Genomic DNA, 24,399 nt, shown 5'->3' with positions numbered 1-24,399 from the left:
GTGAAGTAAAGGGTTCGGGTGATTTTGTGATGCAAAGTCTGCCTAGAATTGTGCTCTGCGTGCCAAAGCTTTTGATATTCAGAGCCAGGGACTGCAGTGCGCTCAGGGCTGCCAAATACTGTGTGTCACGGATATCTTTAAGGAGTACAGTCTCAAGAGTCTGTAATGAAGTTACTGAGCATAGAAATGAGCAAGTCTTTATAGTTTGATGGATTTTTGTAGCCTGATGAAAACAATTATTTGACATACTTACTTTAAAACTTTTTCAACTTATATAAAACTGTGGAAATCCAGTTGGTCATCCTGTCCATGAGGATAATATAATAATAATTAAAATAAAATAATTTATTAAAAATTATGTAAAATAATTTAAATCAATTGATTTATAGGGGAAAATCTTATTTTAGATTTAGATTGTAAATACATTAGTATTGTAAATACTAAACTAATTTAATATTTTTTTAAATAACATGCATGTGTGTCTGCGTATCACTAAAATATTTAAATAATAAGATCATCATATGCTTATTTTAATGAGTAAATATTGATATAATTAAAATAAAAATAGTAATTAAATAATTACAATAATTTATTCAAAATAATATATGAACAATAACCTCTGGGAAAACTGATATACTAAATCAAAGGTTTTATATATTTAAAAAAATGTCATTTATATTTTAAATAATCAATGATAAACAAATAGCATATTATTAAGTAATAAATTAAATTATTTCAAATAAATTTAATGGAATATGAAATTATTTGAAAGATATTTTTCAAAATATGTATAATAAAAAAAGTTTTATTTTTATTTATTTAACTTTTTAAATAGCTGTTCACACCTATGCTTACACTTGAATGTATTAGTATGAATAAAATATTAAATTAATATATGATATTTATATTAATATTAACATGTGTATTATGCTAAATTTAAACCGGGGAATTATATTTGTTAAAGAAACAAACAAACACAGTCAGAGCATTGCTTCTTATTTATGAATTTATTCTCAAATGTAAACTTCACTATTTCATGCATACAAGTTAAGACAACATACATTATTTGACAAATTCTTGTTAATTCTCATATTTGCATAGGACATCGTCACAATATTGTCTAACATGTAAAAAATAAAAGGTCATAAAAAGGTACAGCAGAGCAACCATAGACCAGCGACAATAATATAATCTGAATAATTCAAGGAACTGTACAACTGTAATACTTCACTGTAGTGATTTGGTTTATTGCAAATAAAATTTGAAACAAAACAAAAGAAAAAACAGTTTCATTATGCGGCAGTTGTTTTGAATGAGGTTATGGAGAATAGAACTGGCCATTGCTAGAGAAGAGCTATTGTACAAGGTACAGAGATGCTGGGAAATAGAAACCCAGCGTCATGTAGTCACTGGAGCAGGCATCACACGGTGTCGTTAAAATAGATTGTTAAAATACAGACGGATACGTACAATAGGAAGGCAAGTCGAGTTCACGCGGCGAACGTCTACAGGACAGCATGAGGCGACTAGTGCCTCACTACGATTCAATATACAACACTTATCGAAATCTCTACGATAGGAGAGCGTTTGCACATGATGTGCTTGACTGGTATGTATAAGGGACGAATCAGAAATCACTTTGTTCCTATATCAGGAACATTGACCACCCAAATGGACTTCACAGGCTTTTGTGAGAAACGTTGCAATGGACAAGGATGCGTTCAGTCTTTCAAATGGCTCTTTCACAGTGTCTGAGCTTCAGAGCAAGATTATGGAGTTTTATCATATACGAAATGTCGGCGTATTCATTTGAAATGAATTTTGGCGAATGGTAGGGGGTCGTCTGCGTGATTCTCTTCAAATGAGGGGCACTAAGTCACGACACCTTGGGATCCGAGAAAAATGGGCGCCCTGCGTTTTTTACAGCTGAGAGGTTGTTCAAACCCAACCACACGGTTTGGCAGACGACCAGACTAACAGAAATGACCACAGCCCTCAAAAGCCGTTAGTGTCTCTTGAGTTGAGCAAGACACAAAACATAAACAACAGTCGAAACTAAGCCACGGCTAAGACTTAAATCAACTTCCACCATTTCAAATAAGATGCTAGCGTTACGCAGACCTCAACTAAATAATGTTTGTTAGCACTTGACATCGTAAATATCCAAAGTTGCGCTCACTGTCTAGCAACTCAAGAAGCATTTTGCTTCGTTTACCTGGATAGACAATTGCTGCATGGCATTTACACATCCATAGGTTCTTTGGAGAAACATCTAACTGCAAAAACACAGTGTAATTTTCACCAGTAAGTGATCTTCACACTGAAACTTCCAACTTTAACTGGTGGGACTACAAAGGCAATGTTTTGTATTCGTACATATTCACAGATATGCATTTTTTGGACTATATTAAATCAAGAAATCCTTTAGAATGTGTGAATGAAGGTCAAACAAGTCAAACATTGTCAATTTTGCATATCCATGTTGATAACTGTCCGCCTACTTTGAGTGTTTCCATTAAAAATGAGTTTTGGGTGCAATACATATATTTTTAAATGCCCCTCAGTACTTTCTCTTCATTAAAACACTATTCTGAACCCATCAAACGATTGAATTCCAACTACGCGACATAAACATTCATTAATCCGATCCTGAAACCTTTGGTAACATCTATTAAACAAGAACCCAACTCTTCTAATGCAGTCACCCAATGCCAAAAGTGAGAAAGTCGTGGCACTGCAGCACCCTTGGCCACATAATCCTATTAAAACATCATCCTCCATCAGCACTGAGGAGAACAGTTATTCAAACTGACCTTATTTTGCATGGGAAGACAATATTGGAACTGATAACTGCACATTTGTATGGAAGTCATCATGTCTTTTTTCTATTCTGTTGAGCGTATCAGAACGTGGCATGGCTGTTTCTTAGGGTGAGAGGAGTTTGGAGAAGTTTACAGGATGCTGGAAGGACAGCAAAGTGGGGGGGGGGGGGGGTTAATAAGTACCAAACTGAACTAGTAACAAAAGTCATGTAATACATATATCACAGTCAAAAAGAGTAATAAGAGCAAAATAAATACAAAGAAAAGAAGCTTTGATGCATTGGTTGGATATAAGCAGCATATTTATAGCAAATGTAATTGCAATCCTTTGGAATGGTAGAGCTTTCATGTAGGATGGTGAACAGGTTAATATCCGAGCTTTCACTTTTACTTATATGTGCATTTGTTCTGTACAACGATGACAAATTGAGAAAAACAACTAAAAGAAACAAAAAGTACATCAAGATCACACCAAAGGGGGGAAATTAAGAAATACTTGCGCATCTAATACATCATTCACCCCGCTACATACACATAAAAACGTACATCACTCATAGAAAACTGTACAAGGTAATATTTATCTTGACTATCACTGTATATGATGAATTCAATCACCTTTCCAATGCCTTTGGCACTCGTTATTGAACTTACATGAAGTTTGTTGAATGTAGGATTGAAGGATTCAATTAAATGCTATTATAAGTCGGATTTTGTGAACAAATCGATTTGTATAAAACAAATCGTTTCTCGTTGAGTCGGGTGTGTGGGTTTACTGGTAGAATGAATTTCACGCAAGATGATTCGCTTTCAATATGACGCTCTGTGGCTCTTAAGAACATGATAATTCATAAAAACTATTGTATTTAAATTCACAATTCATTCCGATATGAAATCCGACAATTTCCCCCTCCGCATCCAATGAAAAAAAAAAAAAGACAAAAAATCATAACCTTCGATTTTAGTAGAGGTATGAGTTTGAAAAATACATGATAGAAAAATGAAACACATAGATGAAATTCTAATAATGTTAAATAACAAAACAGTAAAACATGAATGTGGCTATCTACTCACAATGCTGTGGTCTCTATTGTAATGCATTATATCAGACTTGATCGTGTGTATCGCATTCAGTCTCATGCAATGTTTTAGAGAAGTTAGGATTATTTCCCATTTTTCTCACTTAAAACCACCTTTTACCCTCCACGTTTTCAAATGTGGTGGTTATACACCTATATCCCGCTATTGACTAAAATCTTTCTTTCAGTGTCCAATGTCACTAGCATCGTTGCAGCAGACAGAAAAGCAAGCTTTATGAAACACTAACAACAAACTTATTAATGAAATATCAATAATAATAATAATAACACAAGGATCTGAACACAAAGAAAATAATCAGAAAACAAAAATACAACACAATGCAGAAATATTGAACAAAATAAAGAAAAATGAGTACATCCATGGGTTTTAAGCCGAGAAACGTAGCAGGTACAGTTTGACTTGTCATGACCTAGACATGTTTCCACCGGTGTTCAATGGTCTTGCTTCGCATTCAAGTAGTATCGGTACAGTGAAAAATACAGAAACACAAGCACGCATGTATTTGTTTTTACATATAATTCACAATAACCTGGGCTGTGGGTAAATTTGCATTGAGAAAATATATTTTCAGTTAATATTATAAGGGGGAAAAAAATATTACTCCATGTAACCAGTACCCAAATGATCGCTCGTGTTGCCTGCAGGTTTTGGGTTTTCAAGGTTCACTATACATGTTCTGCCAGGTTTGAGAAGTACTAATGAAGAGAAGGTTGGTTCAGACTGACCTTACTGTGCCCCGAAATGCCCCCTACTGACCAGCAGTTGGGAGTATTTGGAAGATACAAAGGCAATCGAACAGCAACTTAGAAAATGTCTACAAATTAATGTCTTGCACAAAGGGAACATACATGGCCAGCTTGCTTTGGTAGTAAAGCTGACGTGCGAAATTCTGGAGGAGAAATCGACTAAAGTTGACAATGTCGCATTTGAAATGTCTTTTTTGTAGGGCCAGGGGAGGGTGCAATCGCAGCTAGACAGCTTTACGTGTAGGTTTATTGCAGAAATAATGCCTCCGTGGCACTGTTTATTTTGATTAGGGCTGTTTTCCTTAGCTGAAAGCCATGATTATGTGATTTGAGGACTATGAGAGAGGCCCCTAGGAGGGGGATGGGGGCTGTTAGGAAGTATAAAAGGGGGACAAGGCCTGGCATTCACAGGCCTCCCCACCTGCTCCTCAAGCCCCGGAGCACTCGTCCAGCTGGGTGACTCGGATGCTGGTATCCCCACACTGGGCATGGAGGGTGGGCAAGGAAAACGTGCAAGATAATATGAGACGAGACAAGATGGCTGGTGTTGAATAACGAGTTTATGAATATAAGTGAAGAACTGTCACAGAAAGTTTGGAAAATGAACATATTAAAGTGTTACTTTAGGAACATTACACATATGGGAAAGTGAGACAGTGGATCAGGCAGTGCCACAGTAGTTTTGATAGCGGCGCCTCAGTTCCTGGAGGGACATTTATGCCTTTCGCCTGAGCGAGTAAGGCCCGGGTGCCGGTTTCTCACGGGAACCCTTTATCCTCGCAGGCTGAAGCGACAACGGACGGTAAATTCATTGTTTACTTGATATGTATGATTATGTACAAATCGAGTAGTAATGCCGAAAGCCCCCTTTTTAATGAGTCAAGTTTGAAAGCAGCTGTTCATTGAGGTAATGAGTGGTCACACTGACAAATCAGTGGTCCGCAACAGTAAAACAAAAAAGGATGTGCGAGTGTTTCCCTGTGCTTGTGGAAAAAGTATTCATTTAAAGAAAAAGTGACTAATCTTGTCAGAGTAGTCGACAGTGCCAAACTGGGGGGAAAAATACTGATAACATCTCATTTTAAAAATTCCCAACTTGCTCACCTCTGATTTGATACCACATCATGCCTACTGTCTGTGAGCCGTTATGATTTGGGCTTCAACTTCCTCTATTACAACCCCCCTAGCCGGCTGCTTGGATGCTATCCAATCAGACAAGGCCATTTTCCATCTTTAAGCTCCTGCAGTGCATTGTGGGATGCTGTTGGCGGGTGAGAGGGGAGTATTACAGAGGGGAGGGAGGTTTCCGTGTGTGAGAGAGAGGGAGCTGACTGGATGTTTCTTCTGCTGGAGTGCTCAGCTCCTGATAAAGCTTCAGTCTTTATCTGTCTCACTATTGGCCAACCCTCTCTTTCCTGCCTCCTGTAGATAGTGCTCTTTGTTCTCATGGAGGCCTGTTGCTCTCCTCACCACAAAGTGAAACAACACTGATGATACGAACTCTGACAATCTTGTTCACAATGAGTTGTAAAATCCATGTCCTAACTAGTGGTCAACCGATAAATCGGCAGGGTTGGTTAATCTGCCAATAACTGGCCATTTCACAAATAACTGTATCGGGTGATAACAGTGTTTGACGGACCAATATATCAGCAAGGCCCATTAATTGGTCATTTTGATTCTCGGGGTTGGGAGATAACAGTATTTTAATAACCGATATTTGGTTCAGGGCTACGCTTCCAAAAAGCATCATAAGCACAGATGTACTTACTGTACATCTGTGCTTATGATGTGTAATCTGTGTATTTTACATAATAAAATGTACAAATTTTATTATGTAAAAATTTGCATTACATCAGTTGCATATCGGTCTCAAATCGGTCAACCACTAGTCTTAACCAGGTGCAATGACACTGAAGTGATAAATGACAATTTGTAAACCACATGGTTTTGATTTTTGTTTGTTTCGTTGGGTAACTCAAATTCCAGCTTCACATAGCTGTATATTAAGTTTCAAATATGGCGGCAATATTGTCACTTTACTATATGATTCATGGTGCCTGGTTATGACATGGTGTGTAGATCTGATATCTCTTTCTTTTAAATTGCTTTGGCCCTCCATCTATCCCTCTCTTATGCCCACTCCTTCTTGTCAGATAGAGTGAGCGAGACGGAGTGCGTGAAGCTCCACTGTAATGGCTCTTGTCTCCCTGGCTAGTGTGCTATGAATAGCCCTGTGTAGGATGATGCAGTTTCCTAAATGGAAGACCTCTGCAGATGGAGCTCTGTGGAGAGCAGAGGGCCAGGACTTCTGCTGTTACCTGAGAGAATGCCAACATTCCTCCCTCCCTCCTTCCTCTGGGTAGAATAAAAAAACACTGTTCTCTTGTTCACACCTTGGTCTTTGGCGGATTCTGCTCATGTGCTTTTTGTCTTTATTTGAGTCTGAAGTAGGCGTAGTCCTTTTGAATGTGTTGTACTGTAGTGAAAAACCCTGAAGTTGATGAATGTGCTGTTTTTATTGAGGAAACAGCTGCTTTGAAACTTTAGCCTCCATATTTTCAAGGGGAGCTTAGTTTAGTCCACCGAGAGAAGTGGTGCTGTCTGTTCTCCTCATTGGGTGGCTCAGCATGTAAAAGTGGACTGATAATGACATTCAAGCTATATTGAGAGGATTCCCTTTGAAACATTAAGCCAGGCCAACAGAGCTCTGTGTGACTACAGGGTTAGCGGGAGATAGCGATATTGAAAATAGTCATTTCCAGTCTCAAGATAGAATTGCCCCCTTCAAGCCTTCGTATCTGCTGAGTGGTTCTGCCACTCGTTAAAAGACTGATTACAAAAAATAATAATAATAACAATAAAGAGAATGAATGACTGTTAAAACCCAGAATTTGCTTCCCCTGATGTGAAAACCAACCAACTCTAAAAAATAAAAATAAAGAGTGCAAAGTTTCCTTTTGTCCATGTGTAAGGCTGTTTCTTAACGTATGTTTCTCTTCATCGTGTTCATTCTTTCAAGCTAATGAGGCCATCCCTGAGCATGGCGCAAAATTCAACCTCTGTTGAATTTCGGAGTAAAGTGATGCTTGTATTGTGCAGTCAATGTGAGTATTAAAGAGGAAAAAAAACTGTTCTGAATCCTGAGGTGTATGTGTGCCCCCTCCCTCACCCGTTTTAAATAAAAAGAAACATCTTTACCTGTCAAACCTTTCAACTTTTTAGTTCATTTGAACAGAGCGGTTGTATATGAAAGCAACTAAAACCCATAATGGAAAGAGGCTGTGGCCAGAAGCTATAAAAATACAGACATATGGTACATCATGTTAATATTGCCATGGGGAAAAGGCATTTTCTTTTTTGTTTTTTTGTTTTTCTCTTATAGGGGTTGCACAAGAAAATTGCACTACAAGAAGCAGTCATGTACAATACAGTACACCACAGCAAGCGACGGGGTTTAGCATGGTGCTTATTATGCTGCTAAATTTTTGAGGGGGATAAAAATGATGGATAGAGAAGAATTTAAAAAATGAGCCTGGACACCCAGACACCGTGGGAAGAAAGTGCGGCCAGGTTAAGGCGAGTTGGCTGGGCTGAGGGTGGGGCTAAGGGTGGGGCTTGAGGCGTCAGATCGACTGTAATCGCTGAGGGAGCTGGGCCGCATGCTGCTCGAGACGGTGGCATTGCCACCGCCGTGCTGCCTCTTCAGCATGGCCGGCTGGAAGTCGGAGTGACGCCGTGCGTGTTTCATCAGGTGGTCGCTCCGCATGAATCGCTTGTCACACAGGGGGCAGCCAAACTTCTTCTCTCCCGTGTGGGTGCGATAGTGCCGTGCCAGCTCATCAGAGCGAGCGAACTTCTTACTGCAGTCAGGCCAGGTGCAGGGAAAGGGGCGTTCTCCTGTGACAAACACATAGAGAAAGCAGAACACACAGCTGTCAGTGTTTACTACACACATTCATGATCACTCAAGACATATGTAACGTTTTCAAAACAGACTGTCAAGCTATACAAGCTTGACACTCTTTCACAGATTATAGGCGTACATGCCATCTAAAAATAAGAAGTTTCAGCTGTGGAATACTTCAGAGTATTAGACGGTTGAAACTTTTCTTTGAAACCATTTTTGAAAGCGTAAACTTGATCCAAAAAACAAGGTGTTAAGGAGGCCACATCATAAACACCACCACGCGTCGCTTACAGCCATAAATAAGGGTGGCGGTGCCAACTGATTTGAACCAAATCCAGCCCTTATGTGGACAATGAACTCTTTCAGCACAGAAAGTCCTACTGCTGCCTTTTTTATTCTACATGGCCCCCATTAAGCCCGTGCCGACATGCCTCATTGGCATAATATACTCTTTTAAACTGATCTAGAAGCAGTTTGGTGGTTTCTCTTGGTATGCTTATGTTCAGCGTTCACAGAAGAAAAGGTGAACCTAAAACAGTGCACAAAAGCCATACAGGCCCCATACAATCGAAGTTCACACACTAGAGCAGCTAAACCGCCATAGAATCTAGATTAGTTCACACTAAAAACAACAGTGAATGACCCAGACCATTCAGATCCAGGTCACGCAAGGGTTTCCCTTCCACGGATGGCTTTTAAATCCCCAAATGAGCAGTCTTTACCCACACATGAAATACCTGATTTGGCACAACTATTTAGAAGCAGCTCATGAGAGCATGCTAATCCTCTCCTATAGAAGTAAGAGTCTGCAAAAAAGTTTTTTTTTTTTTACAATGGCTGAGCAGAGTGAAAAGCCATTAAACCAAGAATGCACGGTGTTAAAAATGAACCATATGTTCCAGCCCAATAAGCATTGCATCATGCTAATTGGAGAATCATGAGAGTACTAGTGGGACATGTATCACTTTGGCCGCTCCAAAGAGGCTTATGGGATTTACTGATTCATTATTGAGATAACTAATGGACACAAACACAAACTCACTGGTTATTTGGACCTGGCACACACCTCGAAACGACCTTGCAAAATATTTTTTTCTCCCTGACCATTACAACCACATGTTGCAGAGTCAGACAGCCAGTTTAATTAGGAAGCTTAATGGTCTTTACTATGGTACCCTGCCCCAGCTTGTACTCAAATGTGAACTAGCAGTGAGCCAAAAGCATGGGAAGTTATACCCTATCCCTTCCCCTTAAATAAAATGCAATAAAAATGGGCTTATAGACACAAATCTACCCAAAGCCAGAGAAGACCATATATCTCGGTGTGGTTTCCTCACAGTCGAGCAAATTGCAGTACCAACGCCCTCTTTCTTTGTGCACACATCAGATACATGTATTTTAGCTCCATTTCCTTGGTTGTCTTTCTCTACAAATGTGAGATTTGCTTTACTCATTTTACCAGCTTTTTAACAGCAGTTTTCCCTCCCTTAGCAGCGCCACCACAAAGGTCTTAAAACCACCGTTGAATATTGTGAGGGTTCTGTGACTGCACTTTTCATAATTTTGAAAGGCAATGAACAGGAAAGAAAAAAGCCAGACATCTCAGTCATTACTTGGTTAAATTAGACAGAACAGGCAAAGTACACACAGATCCAGACAGCTTTTTGCTGCTGCCTTTGTTTTGCGGTTTCCCCTTAAGGCCCCAATGGAAAACAACTTCAAACGAAACATATATGTGATTCCAAATTTATGTGTGGGATGACAGCTTTGCTGGGGTCCCTTCCCCCCTACTACAAAAGACTGAAAAAGTGAGAGAAACACCAAGCAGAGCAAGTCTAGACTGCCCCCATCTAAATCTATAACCTGCCACTCACTTTCAGACAGACCTGGTCCCACTATTGGAAACAACCACATATGCACCTCACATGTAGACCCTTGCTATGTTATATGTCAACAAATAAAACCTTCACACACAAATGAAAATATAGTCTGTGTGTGAATGAGCTTTGTGTCCACAACAATGTCTATGTAGGTTCAATTGAATCTGTCATATTATATATCCACCCACACAAACCCACGTGACGAAAAGCACAAAAATATTGTTACGCACACACAAAAACTCATTCCCAAAATACTTCTTAGCGCTCTCATTGGTACAAAATCACGTCATCTGATACTCCAAACATACCGTAAATATATAAAGCTGCAATTTAAATCCACTAACCTTCAAACGTGCCACACCCACAATAACTAATCTGAGAGGGTCCCTTTAGTTTGATCCTTTTTAAACCTCCTGTATCTAGTCATGATTGGGGCATATAAACATAAATACAAGATCTAACATTAGCATAGTAGGAATGGGGACAGCGCGGTGGATGGTCTGAGATTCTCCCTTCAAGCAATGACAGGAGCCAACCTGTAATTTACAGTCTAATTAATGCAAGAAAGAGTCTGTGGGAACTCAAGGTTGTAAAGTGTGAGTTATGAGTGGTGAGGAGCTTCACAGCAAAGGTAAGAGTTGCGATATTTTGAATATTTCACAGGTTATAACAGAGATGGGTAGGACTAGGCTATGTAAAGGTGTGAATTGGGACATCAATACAATGTGCAGGTGTTAGACCAATTATTCTCAGAGCAAAGCAGTTTCGAAAAAACTACATAAAACCAAAAAAGCCAAAAAAACAAACAAAAAATCTCCAATTCTGCTCTTTGCAGTCAGTTGTTTTATTATCAGTTTTATGCTGTACAATACATTTTAGTATTTATTATTATATTCATTTACATTTTTAGCTTCAGTAATTGAAATTTTAGTGCAGTTTAATATGTGCATTTTTATTGTTTATTTTTTATTTAGATATAGCTTTAAATAGTTTTTATTTCATTTTTAGATAAATCATTTTAGTACTTCTATTTAAACTTAAGTAAGTTGTCAACAATATGTTTTTTTATTTAAGTTTATACTTTCCTCATCTTATATTTATAGCTTTGTTTTAATTACAGGAAACTGTCAACAATTGCACCATTTGCAGTTCACTGCAAAGGCTAGTGCAACGGACAGCTAGCATATAAGCTCAAAAGAACCTGTTACATAAAGCATTACCCTACAGACAAGAACATTTTCAACTACCGTGCTTAAAATTTGCTGCTTGCATGGTTTGACCATAACTAAAAGTTCAAGTGAGACATGTTTCCAGGAATATTATTTTAACCAACAAGGGCACTCTTGACGTGGCTCTGAAGTAGGTTTAAGTAAAAAGGTCCAGCTTGTAACAATTTCATAACAGATGGAAGTTGCTGCAGCTCTATCTACCACGTCAAAAACCATGCAAAAGGGACACTGCGGACACTTCCTGTTTTTGTCCCTCTGGGAAAACACTAGAGAGGCAATAACCCATGTTGCAACTGTGTCAAACTGTTCATGCAAATAACTGCATGAGTAATCATTTACTCATCCCCTTCCTATAGTCAATATATTTATTCACAGCTTGCCACTTGTACAAAAAGAGACTTTTTTTTATGTGGTTTGTGCTGCATGGGCACTGGTGTGTCTTCACACTGATGAGCTACACCCTCTTGGTGTGGTGCAACCAGCCCTGCATGTGCCAAAATCTTTTTCGCCACAGGGGCCAGTAATTAGGAGAGCTTTCGATTCAATCACTGTGTAAACGAACACAGTGACCCAGTTACCCTTTGCATCAGTTACATCACAGTTGCTAGTGTGGACATCCCATAGTGAAGGTAGCCGAGCAACAGTGTTTCCCTTCAGAGGTGATACCGTTATGTCACAGACAGCAGCCTTACATAACGGTTCTCTTTTGGGGCCACTGGGTCAGTAAATAAACACTTGCTCATGTCTTCTCTCAAGTACAAAAACACATCACAAATTCACGACTAGATTTCACAGAGGGCCCGAATAAAGACCAACTTCAGATTCCCTTGAATCTTTAGGAAACAGGAGAAAAAGGCCTTTTGAGGTGAACAGTCTATGCCACAGACATCTGATCGGGCCACTATCTGAGCAACACAAGTACAGACTGAATGTCGATCCAAGAGACTTGGTGTCGCTCACCTGTTCCAACAAGAGCTACCAGCATCTCTGTGTGGGTGAGATAAAATTCTTCAGGTTTCTTCGACCGTGAGGCCACTTACACAGGCAGAGACGTAGGTAAGAATGGAGACAGCCAGACACTAGGTGAGAAAGGAATTAAGGACCTCCAGTGGGAGGTCTTACAAATCCTTTATAACCACAAGCTCAAAGAAGACTCTCTAGGTTTGCTCAAGAGCCACACACTTGATGCCCTATAACATGTTTTGAATTTAGCATAGTCTGCAAGTCCAACGTCAGCTGCTGTCATTCGAAAAGAAGTTCCGACTGAGAAGACCTTTTAATTAGGTTATTAGGAGAAGACATTGAATTCATCCTCCAGATACTAAACTGACATATCCCTTGCAGACATCACACAATTTCCAAATAAAATGGAGGACAGGAGTTTATAGAAGAAACCCTCTGCTATTTGGTAATTTTGGCTTGGAGTAATGAAGTAACCAGGACAGTGGAAAACTGATCTTAGATTAGTATAAGAAACCTATATTAAGCTGTAAATATTTAGGTTTTGCAAGGTTTTTGGCAAAGTATCTTACAGACAGTGCGCATGTGCCTTCAGTTATCTTTAGCTGGAGGCGAAGCAAAAACGATACTACAAATACAGATGTAAACTAGACCAAGACATGATGCTTTCAATATAATATGTATTAGATCCCGATGTTGCCCATAGTTATCCCAATTAGGTCAGATGTTCTGAATCAGGGGCACACTGTGTCCTAGCCTCCGGTCTACCACTGATTTGTTATCTCTGGAAAACCACAACAAGCCTGATCTCCAAAATGGCACCACAAATGTAGTTGCAGCACTTACCAGCAGGTTGTAATTTATTCCTGGTGGGTCATGCAGAAGTCTGCCGGCTCAAGCCCTCAATGTTTATGACGAGACTGCTTTGGGCCATTAGAGACCCAGACAGGCCGGTTCTTAATCGCAAAGTTTCCAAGACTGCCTGCGAGAGAGTTCTCAGCTTCTCTCAGCAAACTGGGGAATTTCTGCCAACAACTCAGCTTTTCCCTTTCCACCAGGGATGAGATGCTTGCCGAGATGATCTCATCACTACCCCACAGGAGCAGGGAATTTTGGGAGTGTATGCAATCCCATAAGCAACCGAGTTGGGAGAAGATATAGGTCTCGCCCCCAATCTAACTGAGGTTGCCAAGAAGTGAGTTCACAGAGACTGCAACACACCATGGAGACCAGAAACCACAAAGTCTGGCACAAACATAGCTTGGACTTACGTTAGAGTCATGGGCAATTAAACAAATAGTCAGCATTATCATCATCTACATTAGACACAACTTGTCAAGGTCTAGTGAGCAGATTGCTGACGGAGTTAAAACTTTCGTGGTGGTTTGACCCAGATCACAGCATTTAGAGAGAACTGTAGGAATGGAACAAGAAAGAGAAGTGCACCACACATGTGCATGTGCTAATGGAGGGAGGGGTAGTCGGGTTGAGTAACCACATTGACTCTTTGTGAGTCAGATCAGGCTTTCAGTACTCTGTTCGTGACAGTGACTTTAAGAAATTGAGGATTAATGCTAATGGATGTGGGTGTAAAAAAGACATTATAGCTAGGTCAGGTGCAACGATTAGGACGGGGCCAGACTTGTCCAGAGACTTTTTGAAAAAGGCAACTATTTTTAATTTATCATCGTCTATTGTCTTCAATGAAAAACCTTTCAATTGCACATTCTCCTCCCAGGATTTTAATGCTGTTGAGAAATGTGAACAATAGTACTGGCCTTGTGTCTGAAGGAAGAGCTTTCACCATCAGGCATTTCAATCAAGCCTTCCAAGCCTAGTAGACATAACTCACTCCTCCCTGTCTCTACAGCACATGTGCACACACGGTCTAAGACACATTATATGAGGAAGCAGCCACAACTGCTGCAGATTTATGTCCCCTCCCCTCTATATTTTCCCACCTCACAAAGAGCACATCTCACAGCATTGCCCTACCCATTGTTGTAGCTTTGAAATGGACCTTCCTGTGGGTCCTGACCTAACTGGGCCACTGGGATTGTTTTGCAACACAGCATAATTATTTTAACCCTATTTTCCATTAAGAGTTGTAGCCATAAGCCTGTGAATGGGAACAGGCAAGGACAGGTGGGTGGGGTCACCCACAGCTCTGACATTCATGTACAGACACAAAGCCTGCTAAAAAATTTTTTTATACTATTATAGGTGTATAAACTAAAGGACATCAACAAAAAGTTCTAATGAAGGCGGATCTTGAACAAGCTTCCTCTACTGCCAACCATGTATAAACTTTTAAACATTAGTCAAAGCTCTTTGAGGCTCCGTTTACATCCATGAGTGATTCAAAACTTAAAGGGATAGTTCATCTCGAATTGTTGATGCAAACCTGTAAGGATTTCTTTCTTCATTCAGAAATGCCTCAGTGCTTTATTTGTCGACACAATGAAAGCCAGTGGGGTCCACTGTTATTTTGGGTAGGGCTGTGCAAAAAATCGAATGCGATTTTCATGCGCATCTCGTCAGTTAAGGAACTCCTGTGATTAGAAGTACATCTCCAGCACGTGCGTTCAGATCAGGGTTGCCATTTTGAAAACAAGTCCTGCCCACTTGCTTGAAAATCGCATTTGATTTTTTGCACAGCCCTAATTTTGGGTGTGACTGACTTTCGTTGACTTAAACGGTTTAAACATACTTTAGACTATCTTTCTTGTTGTTGTTTTCTGCTAAATAAAAAGTAATTCAGGTTTGAAAGGTCATGGTACACGGGTAAGTAGATAATCTAAACTCTAATTAATGGGTGATCTATTCTTTGAACATATATAGTTCCTGAAGGTTTATCTTCAGCATACCAGCATTGACAGTTTGATCCTCTCTATTCGAAACTGCAAAGCCAACCCTTCCCCCATAACTGTCCACTGAATGATCCTTTTCATCCCACAACCACGCCTGGAAGAGCACACATGCCCGGATCCTCCACATACAGATTTATTAGACAGTAAGAGGTCAAACATCTCACTGGCAAGAGCTAATGTCAATATAAAAGCCTGGAAGGAAACCAAGGGTCTTGCAGACAGCAGAAAACAACCTCTCTCCATTTCTTTTTGTTTGCCCCCTCAATCCTCATCACAAAAACCCAAATACACGTACTGCTACTGCAGAGAATCACCAAATCAGATTGCCAGCAGATGCAACTGAGCAAGTGACCTACATCAGTGGAGGGCCTTTGACCACGGATCCCACCCTGTACCCACCCCCACACTTATGCCTCTCTGTACAGTCCATCCCCACCCACAAATTGCAGTGTTAGCGCCCCACACAGAGATTGCGTGAGACCCTAAGCCAGTGGCTCATGCTTCAGGAAGCTGAAAATACAGTTCCACACTAGCTCCAGATCCCCTTCTTCCTGCACAGAGAAATCGACACCCCTACATAGTAAATGTAAGAAAGCAAACTCAAACTATACAACGCTTTAGCAGTTCTGTCACCTCATGCCCTCATGGGTGGGCGTAGAGGACACAGGGCAAAAGGGGGATGGTTAGGCAGGAACAGACTTTCTTTTATAAGACTCTTCCAAAGCTAAATAAAGAATACATAAGTTCAGAAGAGTTTGAAAGGTACCAACTCCGATACCAAATGTGCGTGACTATGGTGAGTCAACTAGTCCAGGTTGTGTTTTGGCTTTTATAGCAGCTAAAACTGTATACTTTTCTTCATATGAAAGTAAAATAAGAGAACTGTATTGCTGTCAGTGAGGGCTGCTTCAGGAGAGATGGATGACTGCAAAAGGGTGGATGAGTGCATGATGAAACACCCAGGGGGCTTCAGCACTTCAGCCTATCATATTTGAGTGTGAGAGAGAGAGAGATGCATCAAAGCATGGTTTCTACCACTCACACAGTAGGCTGACAGTAAAAATCAGAAAATAATAGATAACGGGTTAAATGGTGTGGAGAGTGTACATAACTAAATTTGGTTAAAATTGTTACCCAATTATCTGCATCTTTTAACTTCGGTTTGTACTAATATTCTCTCAAACAAACACAGGTGCACATACAAAACTCATAAAATACCTGCTTGACATCATTCCCAATTAACTAGCTTGTGCATATCCTGAATGGCAAGTGGGTCAGCCAAGCCCATGCATTCTTGGCATCTTACATATATTCTGGTTACAAAGGTAGTAGGCCAGGGGTGTGGAATGGAAAATAGTTTTAGTCAGAAAAAGTAGAATCTCTGCTGTGAAGCCATCACCCTCACACTGAGCCCAGCCCAACTCCATTCCAGCCATGGCACTGTGCCCAGCACAGGGCAGAAGTGCCCAAGTCCCACCCATCCTCTAAAACCTTCCACCTCGACCACGGGCTGGATGACTGCACAGGATGTCATGTCTGTAAATAACCCAGCGCAGAGGAAAGAAAAATGGCTGACGAGTCATTTTAATTTTGCGTGTATTTGCTATAAACCTGGGAGGAGGGTGTTCTAGGAACTTGCTGCTTTAATGCACACTTGAACCAATGGTTGGATCTATTGTTTGAGTGAGAACATTTGACCACGTACACTGTTTTTGTCCATGCACCAAATTCTGTAGCAAGACAATGTCATCTTTACATTGTGCACCCTACTGGGACTCTTGAGGACAATACAAAGGGTCACATAATGAACATAAGTTCACAGGCCATACAAAAAAGCTAACCAACTGTGAAATGTGCCATTATGGTCTTTGTATGCATGTATGGTGCTTCTGGTGATTGAAGCTAATGCATACTAGCCACACACAGATGCAGCATGACATTTACTGATGACCCTAACCATACTGGGTCAATAACCATCCATTTCATAATACTCAAAGTGGACAGTAGGACTACATCATGCTAAGTTAGGATTCAAAACTAAATATTTTAATTTGAAGCATTCTCATTAAAATTAGTTAAGGTTCGTCAGTTTGTAAAAGCCCATCCTGTCTTTGGTGGCACAATATCCTTTTAAGGATCCTTCCCCCAACAAAGCTGCTTTAGCCAATCTTGCTCATCAATTTGTGACAAAATCAGTCCTCCTATTCTCCATAGCATTTCGGTTTGGAGAGAAACCCCGCCTCCTCATATTTGCAGGAGATCAGACAAAGCTGTCTGGTAACCTTAAACCCTCAACCTGCTGTGTCCCCCTTCTCTTTACCAACCCACTCAGCACAATGAGCAATTTGTGTACCGCATTCGCTCTCATCTTCTACCTCCCACCACTCTGCTTGCTCATACTTAACATCTCAATTCGGCGGAGGATTGCAAAAACCTCTAAGGCCTTGGAGGTGATCTCATTTTATCTCCCTTGCACAGCACATCATGCAACAGTGTGATCTGAGGCATGCTATCAATATTCAAGATTCTCTGAAGTACTTAGTGGCTTGATGTGGTAACATGCCCCTCGACTTCCCTGGATATATTCCCATGAGTACAAGGACTAGTGATATAGGTCCTGAGTAGCCCAATGAGGATAATAGGTCTAGGAACTGGCCCCAGATGACATTAGGGAGTTGTACAGGGAGCAGATTAGATTATGGGGCGAGGGAGATTAACCCAGAACACAGGGGCCACATGTACCCATTCTGATCACAAGGGTCCGTCACGGGTTTGCCATTGAAAGCAATTTGTGAACCTAATGAACTTTTTCATTTAGCCTTGACTTTCAAAAAGCACTGGAAGGGAATGCTAACAAACACAAGTCTGATGAATACCATACCTTGAAACTTTAAAGAGGATTATATGGGAAAAGTAGTTAACTAAATGCAGGCTACTTAAGGGAATATACTGGGTTCTGTACAAATTAAGGTTAATCAACAGCATTTGAGGCATAATATTAATTTTCAATAGGAGTGAATGGGGCCAGTTCAGAAACATTAAAATGCTCCCTGTTTCAATAGTATAGCCACAGGACATAAACATAACACAGATGGAAACCTGATTTTAGTGTCTAAAATAAAATGGCTTACTAATATTTTGCATAATTTGCATGCAGTTTGCTGCCATGATGACAACACTTAAATCCGTAAAAGCCCAAAATGACTTGATTTAAACAGATCTGTAGCTCACCACAACTTTTATCAGAAGACAATTAGGTATGTGCTTTTAAATCCTCTAAAACTGACCTGGTTTACTTCCCTCACATAATCTTGATTTTTATTTCCTTTTTTTAAGAAAATGTGGGATGAGTTGAATTTATATTTTGAGGTAATTAACATTATGCAACAAATTGCACTTCACTTGAGTCAAGCAATGCTTTATTGCATTTCATTAAATACTGACATGTGTAGAAATTGAATGCTATAGAGGTATAAGTACTAATACATCAGTTTCACTTTGGGCAAAAAAAATTCAGGTATTGCATGCAAAACACTTTCAGAGGAACTACACTTATGAGAAATTCACATGCACTGAAAGGACACCATGTCTTTTCTGCATAACAAACCGCCAAAATACGTCACAGCCATGGCCTTGGCAGTCTCCTCAAGCCATGTCACTTCCTCTTCCTAACCCAAAACTTGCAGGTTTGTGAAAATCTTTTTTTTTTTTGTTCCCTGATGGCCCCACACCCATTCCATCTGCATGTATGCACACCACAGGTTCCTTTTCTCGTAACAAGTAAACTGCGCCCTAATAAAGAAATGAGAATGTTATAAATTATCATCTGCAAGCATATTGTGCACCATTACAGTTAACAACTCATCAAATGCAAACCAAGCATCTCTCTGAATCTGTCCATCTGTGTTTATAAGGATGATTAATGAGCCTTTCCTTATCCAGCCACATGCTACACATGCTAGTTGGAATCTTTTCCTTACTTTCTACCCTCTCCAACTTTCCTGTGTGTCCTCCTTTTTTGCCTTGAGACTGTGGATAGCCATAAAACATCCGTCAAATATTATACTTGATGCTCTCAAAAGCCTTGAATTAATCTTATCATGACTATAAACTTTAACAAGTGAAGTTACGTGTGGCCAAGTATGGTGACCCATACTCAGAATTTGTGCTCTGGTTTTGACCCATCCAAGGCCACACATACCGTGAATACAAGCCCTGAGCATTATGCAGCCATATTGCTGCAGTGCCCGGGGATCAGTGGGGGGTTCGGTGCATTGCTCAAGGGTCTCACCTCAGTCGTAGTATTGAAGGAGAAATAGTAGCAGTTATTCTCTCCACCTACCTACCAACAATTCCTGCCGGACCCGAGACTTGAACACACGACTTTCGGGTTCCGACTCTCCCACTCTCTATCCATTAGGCCACAACTGCCCCAAAGTGGAGATTTAAGTCCAAGATGTACCCAAAGAACAGAGGCAGTGGCAGTGCAGTCAGGCTACACTGAAAAGGTCCTCTCGAAAGGTCACAAGAAGGTTATTATACCAGACTTATCTCAGTGAGGGACACTCTGTAACCACAGGTTACCACAGAATTGCAGTGTAACAATACATAGTCTTTCTTTAAAAAGAAAACTGAGCTACAAATAGACCCAGAACCTAAAATTGGTGGCTTGGCAAATGAATGTAGTATAAGACCGTTAGAAAGATGGAAAGAGTAATTTCAGTCTGGAAACAAGTGCTTTTCAAAGTTAAGTGAGCTAGTAACAAATTCTTGGGAAGGGAAATAACACGACTTCACACAGTTATTTATACTAATGCAATATTGTATAGTCTTCAAAAGTACAAAGTTAAAAAGTTACTATTAGTGCCATTTAAACAACTCCATTTTCTGCAGTGCATTTCAAAGCAGAGCCCTGTGCAACATTTCTGTGCCGTTTGATCGTGACAGTGCATCTGCTTCAGTTCTGTCATAAAATGTCTTCGTCTTCCAGCAAGCTTGCACTTGTGATTTTTTGGGCCATCCCCCTTTCACCTGGAACTACTTGTTCAACAGAATAGCACAAGAACACCGCAAAGATCTAGCGAACAAATTAAATACATAATGATTACACTTTATCCATAAGTTGCCATGGCAGTAAAATGCAAAAAGAAATATATCAAGACCTGTTGCATTTTTCAGAAATTACTAATCGTTTTCACGAAAGCAGTTTGACTAGCGTGACTGCATCTTTGCGCATGAAGGAAAGCCCCAGAGCCCAGCTTTTATCCTACCGCTACAGTATACGACTCCATCGGCGACACTACAGTTTAAGTAGAAAGCTGGACGCAACTCTCTGTGCCCAATTCCTGCTGGATTAAGAATAATGATCCAAAGCAGGGTGCAAACCAGAACCAGCAGGGAATTCAGGGCGTTTGCTGAAGTCAAATGAGGTCCTCAGTACTTTTGGCTACCCAAAATTGTTTTTGTAACTCTGTGTTCCCCCTTCAGTTCAAAAGCAGTGCGTTGCTGGGAGAAAGATCCATCTTCTCTTTGCTCCATTGGTAGAGACTGATGGCAAATCTGCTGAGTGCTTAAGAAAGGCAACCAGAACGGAGCAGGTTGACTGAGCCTGGGCTGCTGAACTCAAATGACCCACATTCTCTGATTACCAAAACAAATGAGATGGAACACTCATTGTTTAACCGAATCATGGTCCAATCGCAGACTGGTGACTACAGTAAAGCCCAATCTAAAGTCTACAATTAAGAGAATAGCCCAACTGAAAGACAGGATGAGAGGGAAGCCTTAAATACACACCATAAACAAATTCACCACAAACGATGAATTGAGCTGTTTATCTGACTTACTTTGACATGTCAACACAAAACTAGACACATAACCAACACCATACACTGGACCGCAACTGAAGCTGGGGTTTTACAGAACAATATGCCTGAATACAGGATGGTATGTGGTGTGTTCTGACATAAACATGTCATTATATATACTGTAAGTGACCCAACCTATTATCAAGCGAAGGAAAAACTAAAAGGAACAACTGTTTAGATGACACGCCCACCCTGAGTACATCAAAGCTTCAAAGTTATATATTATATACAAGCCTCTGTACCGAAAATTTAGGCAACCCACACTATATACACGCAGTATGTATTATTTTAAAGTCAATGTAAGGGTTTGGGGTAGTCTTGCCTGGTCAGATATGCTATTCATGGTGGAAGCAAATCCAGATAGGCACGGTAGTACATTTTGTATTATTCTGACAGTTTTTGTTTTTTTCTGACTGATGAGATGTGCTATCTTTGTTGTAATTTCAAAGATAACCATTTAAACTGGTAGGTCATCATAAGCAACTATAGATCAAATCTTAACCACAAGAGTCATATGTTTGATTAGTTGGGTTTTGGATTAGTTGAGATGACTAGTTTACTTAGATTTGTGTTACATATTGTTTTTATATATTAGGTGGCAGTGCTTTAATTAGAATGCTAACACAAAGCTAAAAATGTTGTACAATAGCTGAACCTTAACCAATCTAATTATACAGTCTATATTAATATCTATTAATGAATGTGCAAAACTAGACTATAGACATGTATCCTCGCCTAACAAACAGATAACTTTGGTCAGGCAACATGAGCAACAATTAGCCTACACATTCTTACATTTCTATATTTCATAAAGCTGAGATAAAGATAAAGAACTGAGTTTATCATTCTAACCATCACACTTTGACACCAGAGGACTTATAGAAACTCTATCTGATATATTTTGCCTGATTAAACATATTGCACTGTGTGAATTCATCATTTATAGTAACCTGGGGTGTGTTTCGGAAAACCCTGACACTATTTACACTTCTGCGGTTTATCTCTGATCTGAGGCCACAACGCCTTCAAGTGTCGAGAACGTTTCGATTTAGAGCAGGTTTCCTGTCAGGAGGACCTTCTATTGTCTGATGTGACACAAACGCGGCATAAATAAATGATAGCGGCGGCAATAGACGTCACGACGCGTTAAAATGCGGTGCAGAAACGTGTAGTTACTTTTCTAAACGTATTTTTCATGCTAGTTTCGAAGACTTGAGGTCTGCGCTGAGGGCGGGTGCGCTGCGCGGTTCAGCGCTCGGCTGGTCGAGTCTGTTGCTGGCCAGATCAGCTGGCAGTCTGTCCGACGGGGGTGTGGCACATCACAACAAAGAGCTTAACAGTCAAACAAGCAACCGCAGAAGTCTCACCAACCCCCATCTTTTATTCATTTTAACCCCTTTTGCATGCATCTAAAGGACTAACGCAAAGAAAACCAAATTATGCGCGAACTCTTTGTTTCTGGACTTTAAAAGCCGTAGTACGCCGTCTGCGCCGCGCGCTATCGCCAGTGACTTTTCGCAAACTACCACCATCGCCTCCTGAAATTATAGCCTACACGACTTTATGAGCGATTACATCATGGGGTGCCTGGCTCTTTTTACGCCAGCAGTGTGTTTAATTTGAATTGCGAGCAGATTTTTCTGAGAAGGTATTGAATGTAGAACAAATGTGTTTATGCATGAGCACGCGCACTATATGTTGTAAATAGTGTTTCTTTCTGTTGGTATCGTTGTTGAATGTTTATTTTATGGTACATTGTTGCAACTATTATTATTTTTTATTAACATTCCTGCCACTTTGTTTCATTTTACAGTTTTATTGTGTGGATTTATGCGCTGGCAACATTGTACGCAGAATAATTGTGCCAATAAAGTTGGAACTTGAAACTGGTTTATTGGACATATGTGTGTGTGTGTGTGTGTGTTGAGTTGGCTTATATAGGCGAGGCACTGAGGAGAGAAGAACTGTTGCTGTTTACCATATAGCTTCCTCATAGTGGGCGTGCCAAATATTTACATTGAATAACAATTTATTTCCTTTAAAACTACTAGTTAGAGTAAATGCATGTTTAATAAAGAATATCACTGCAACATAACCGTTGTCCCATCACGTAACAACTGAGCTTGTGCGGAACACAATGTGCCCAAAGTGTGCGAACGCGTAAATTTCGCGCTGTTTACATTGGATCTGCGAAACGGCATTACACTTGGCAGGAATGGAAACTGACCTGTATGTGTCCTTAGGTGGGCTTTGAGATGGGACGATTTGCCATAAACTTTTTCACACCCTGAATAGTGGCATTTGTGCTTTTTCTGTGGGGGTTCTTGTTCAATTCGACCCCTAAATCGTTTGCTTCTTTGTTTAAGAGCAGAGTCGCCGGTGATGGTGGTGGTAGGTGTGGCAGAGTTCCCATCATCTCTGGTTAGGGTTGCTGCTGGTGGCGTGCTCTCCTCTTTTATTTTTGCCTGCTCGGCAAAATTGATGGGGGTCTGTTGATTAAAATCCGCCAGAATTCTCGCCACCACAAAAAGAGACGAGTTGTCTTTCAAAGACTCCTTGGTTTCTTCTCCATTCCTCTGTGCAGCCGCAGTTTCGGGCTTGATCTCTCTATTCCCTTTCGGACCGTGGACAATTGCTTGGCTGGACATTGACACAAGGCACTCTGCTGCGAAGTGATCCATTTCGTTGAAGAGTAGAAGTTGTTTCTTTATGGCATTCAAACCTAATGCCAGTAGACCACTGAACTCAGTAGATCCCTTTGTGTGATGCTGAATAGGCAGCTCTCGTAAGCAAACTCACTTTGCACTATCTTACCGGCTTTTCAGCAACAGTGACATCCTGCATGTAAATCATGCGAGATCGAGCCGTGAGCGCGCCACACCGACTGCTTTCATCATTTAGAGATAAGTTTCTTGTGATGCGAACTCTGAAAACTTGTCTGGATTGAGTATCAAAACTGCCATCGTGGCTGTAGACCTCACACCGTTAAAGTGACAGTATGCTGTGCGCCGATTAGA

The 24,399-nt window shown here is 40.4% G+C and overlaps 1 protein-coding gene across 1 annotated transcript; it reads right to left on the bottom strand.

Moving 5' to 3' along the window:
* Nucleotides 1-983: 983 nt before the first annotated feature.
* LOC113043416 (Krueppel-like factor 13) lies at nt 984-24,399 on the bottom strand. The gene is made up of 2 exons (XM_026202775.1): nt 23,610-24,399; nt 984-8,566 (listed from the first exon to the last, which is right to left on the bottom strand). Exons 1-2 carry the CDS (start codon nt 24,061-24,063, stop codon nt 8,241-8,243), a joined length of 780 nt encoding a protein of 259 aa, XP_026058560.1. The 5' UTR covers nt 24,064-24,399; the 3' UTR covers nt 984-8,240.

This window comes from Carassius auratus, chromosome 25 (genome assembly GCF_003368295.1).
Source record: "Carassius auratus strain Wakin chromosome 25, ASM336829v1, whole genome shotgun sequence".
Lineage (NCBI taxonomy): Eukaryota > Metazoa > Chordata > Actinopteri > Cypriniformes > Cyprinidae > Carassius > Carassius auratus.
The sequence above is the reverse complement of the archived record's forward strand: the minus strand, read 5'-3'. Positions and strand labels throughout refer to the sequence as shown.